General features: G+C 37.2%; 1 protein-coding gene across 11 annotated transcripts in view; it reads left to right on the top strand.

Annotated features, from left to right (window-relative positions):
• Positions 1-2500, top strand: part of LOC135096101 (galactosylceramide sulfotransferase-like) — a 109736-nt gene that overhangs the window by 102245 nt on the left and 4991 nt on the right. For all 11 annotated transcript variants that reach the window (XM_063997353.1, XM_063997350.1, XM_063997351.1 and 8 more), the window contains one exon: positions 2456-2500. This exon is cut by the window's right edge and continues 85 nt beyond it. In XM_063997353.1, the coding sequence (XP_063853423.1) occupies positions 2456-2500 (45 nt within the window). The remainder of the gene's footprint in view (positions 1-2455) is intronic.

Here is a 2500-nt window from a genome sequence, read left to right as displayed (position 1 = left end):
GCCAGCCTCGGCTGGAGGGAGGGGTGGGTGGGGAGGAGCCTTCTGCTTTGCTGTCCTGTCCCTATCACTGGTAGTTAGTAAATAGTCTCAATAAACAGCCTAGTAAGGACCTCAGGGTCTGTTGCTGTTTGTCTTCCTTTGTATTCCTTTGTATATTCCTCCTCCTAGCGCATAAATTAGTTGGATTTTTTGGCGGAACCTTTGAATTCAAGTCGGAAAGCGGTAATTTTTCACTCTTCAATACGCTTGTCCGACCCTCAGCTTGAATTCTGCGTTCAGTTTTGGTCACCCTACCACAGGAAAGATATAGACATGCTGGAGAGAGGGAGAGAGAGAAAGAGAGAGAGAGTACCTTTATCTGGACCGCTATCAAGCCATATGAGAAGGATTTAATGGCAGCTCATCTCGTTCAGTTTAGGGAAGATAAGAGAAGGGTTATTGGAGATCTTTAAAACGCTTCGTACCCTTAACAACTTGAACAAACTATTTAATCACTGATAGAACCAAAGCCTTTCGTAATAACAGCAAAGAGACAAGAGGTGAACGTTGTAGATCAAATGAAGCAAACTTTTATTTCTTTCAGTGTTGTAGATGCTCGTAAAAGAGGTGAACATTGTGGGTCAAATGAAGCAAACTTTTATTTCTTTCACAGTGTTGTAGATGTTCGAAAAAAAAAAAAAAAAGAGGTGAACATTGTAGGTCAAATGAAGCAAACTTTTATTTCTTTCACAGTGTTGTAGATGTTCGAAAAAAAAAAAAAAAAGAGGTGAACATTGTAGGTCAAATGAAGCAAACTTTTATTTCTTTCACAGTGTTGTAGATGTTCGAAAAAAAAAAAAAAAGAGGTGAACATTGTAGGTCAAATGAAGCAAACTTTTATTTCTTTCACAGTGTTGTAGATCGAAATTTTCTTCCAGTGCATACAGGAGACAGTAACATGACAGGAACTTTTTAAACACAGGTTAGACGAGCATCGCGTATCAACACCTTAAAATACCTACTTCACCCTTGTATAAATTCTTTAGTTTTTTTTATTTATTTATTTATTTATTATTTTTATTACTTTTTTTAGACCTTTCTTATTAAATTCTATGACTTTCCTCTCTCTCTCCCCCTCTTCTTCTTTTTTTTTTTTGCGCTTCCTTTATCATTGTTTCCCTTCTGTCTTTCACTCATAGAATATGTCACACAAACAGCCTTGTTAGGTCCAGTAGCGCTGTTGCTGTTTGTTCTTTCCTTTGTGTTCCTTTGTATTCATTCTCCTCCACCTCCTCCTCCTCTTCTGTTTTCCTTATCTTTGTTTTCTCTCTCTCTCTCTCTCTCTCTCTCTCTCTCTCTCTCTCTCTCTCTCTCTCTCTCTCTCTCTCTCTCTCTCTCTCTCTCTCTCTCTCTCTCTCTCTCTCTCTCTCTCTCCTTAATATGAAAACATTATTCCCAAACCACACATATTTATTTTCATATCAAACTTTTTTCCAAACTTTTCCTTCTCTCTAATGCTTCCTTGCCCTCAGTAGTAGTAGTAGTAATAGTAGTAGTAGTAGTAGTAGTAGTAGTAGTAGTAGTAGTTTATTAATAAGAAATTTTGGCGACACTAACCTACTACTACTACTACCACCACCACCACCAACACTACTACTACTACTACTATTACTACTACTACTACTACTATTACTACTACTACTATCTGTGCTGTTTGTCTCATCACTCCTCCCCTCACTGCAACACACACACACACACACACACACACACACACACACACACACACACACACACACACACACACACACAAACTCATTAACAATTTTCACTTGTTTTTAAAGTTTCCCAGAATTAATTAACTGAATAATTCAACTGTACATGATGTGTTTTTTCCTCTTTTTTTCCTCTTTTTCTCCCTTTTTCCCTATTTATTTATTGGTTTGTTTGATATGTTTTTTTAGTTATTATTTTTTATTTATTTATCTATTTATTTATTTATGTTTGTTTATTTTGTTTATTTTTGTGTTTATTCATCTACTTATTATTGCATTTGTTTATTTTTTTTTTTTTTTATTTTGCATTTTTCTACCTTATTTTTTACCCGTCCTGTTGTTTTTTACCCCTTTCTCTTTTCTCCTTCACTCCCCATCTCTCTTTCTCTTCTACCTTAACACGCCTGGGCTCTTGTATCTCTCACCATGACTGTTCTCAAAGGCTATTATTATTATTTTCATTTTCACTGGAACCATGAAAACACCCTTGAGAACCCCAGTAACTTCCACTGCAGCCTGTTAAACTATAGAACCATGAAAACACCCTTGAAAACCCCAGTAACTTCCACTGCAGCCTGTTAAACTATAGAACCATGAAAACACCCTTGAAAACCCCAGTAACTTCCAATGCAGCCTGTTAAACTATAGAACCATCAAAACACCCTTGAAACCCCCAGTAACTTCCCTTTTTTCCTGTGTTCCAGCGGAGATGCGGCTGCGGCGGCGGACATGGCTGAGGGTGAGACTTC

Source organism: Scylla paramamosain, unplaced genomic scaffold (assembly GCF_035594125.1).
Source record: "Scylla paramamosain isolate STU-SP2022 unplaced genomic scaffold, ASM3559412v1 Contig2, whole genome shotgun sequence".
Classification (NCBI taxonomy): Eukaryota; Metazoa; Arthropoda; class Malacostraca; order Decapoda; family Portunidae; genus Scylla; species Scylla paramamosain.
Note: the sequence above shows the minus strand (reverse complement) of the source record. Positions and strands in the feature narration are given on the sequence as shown.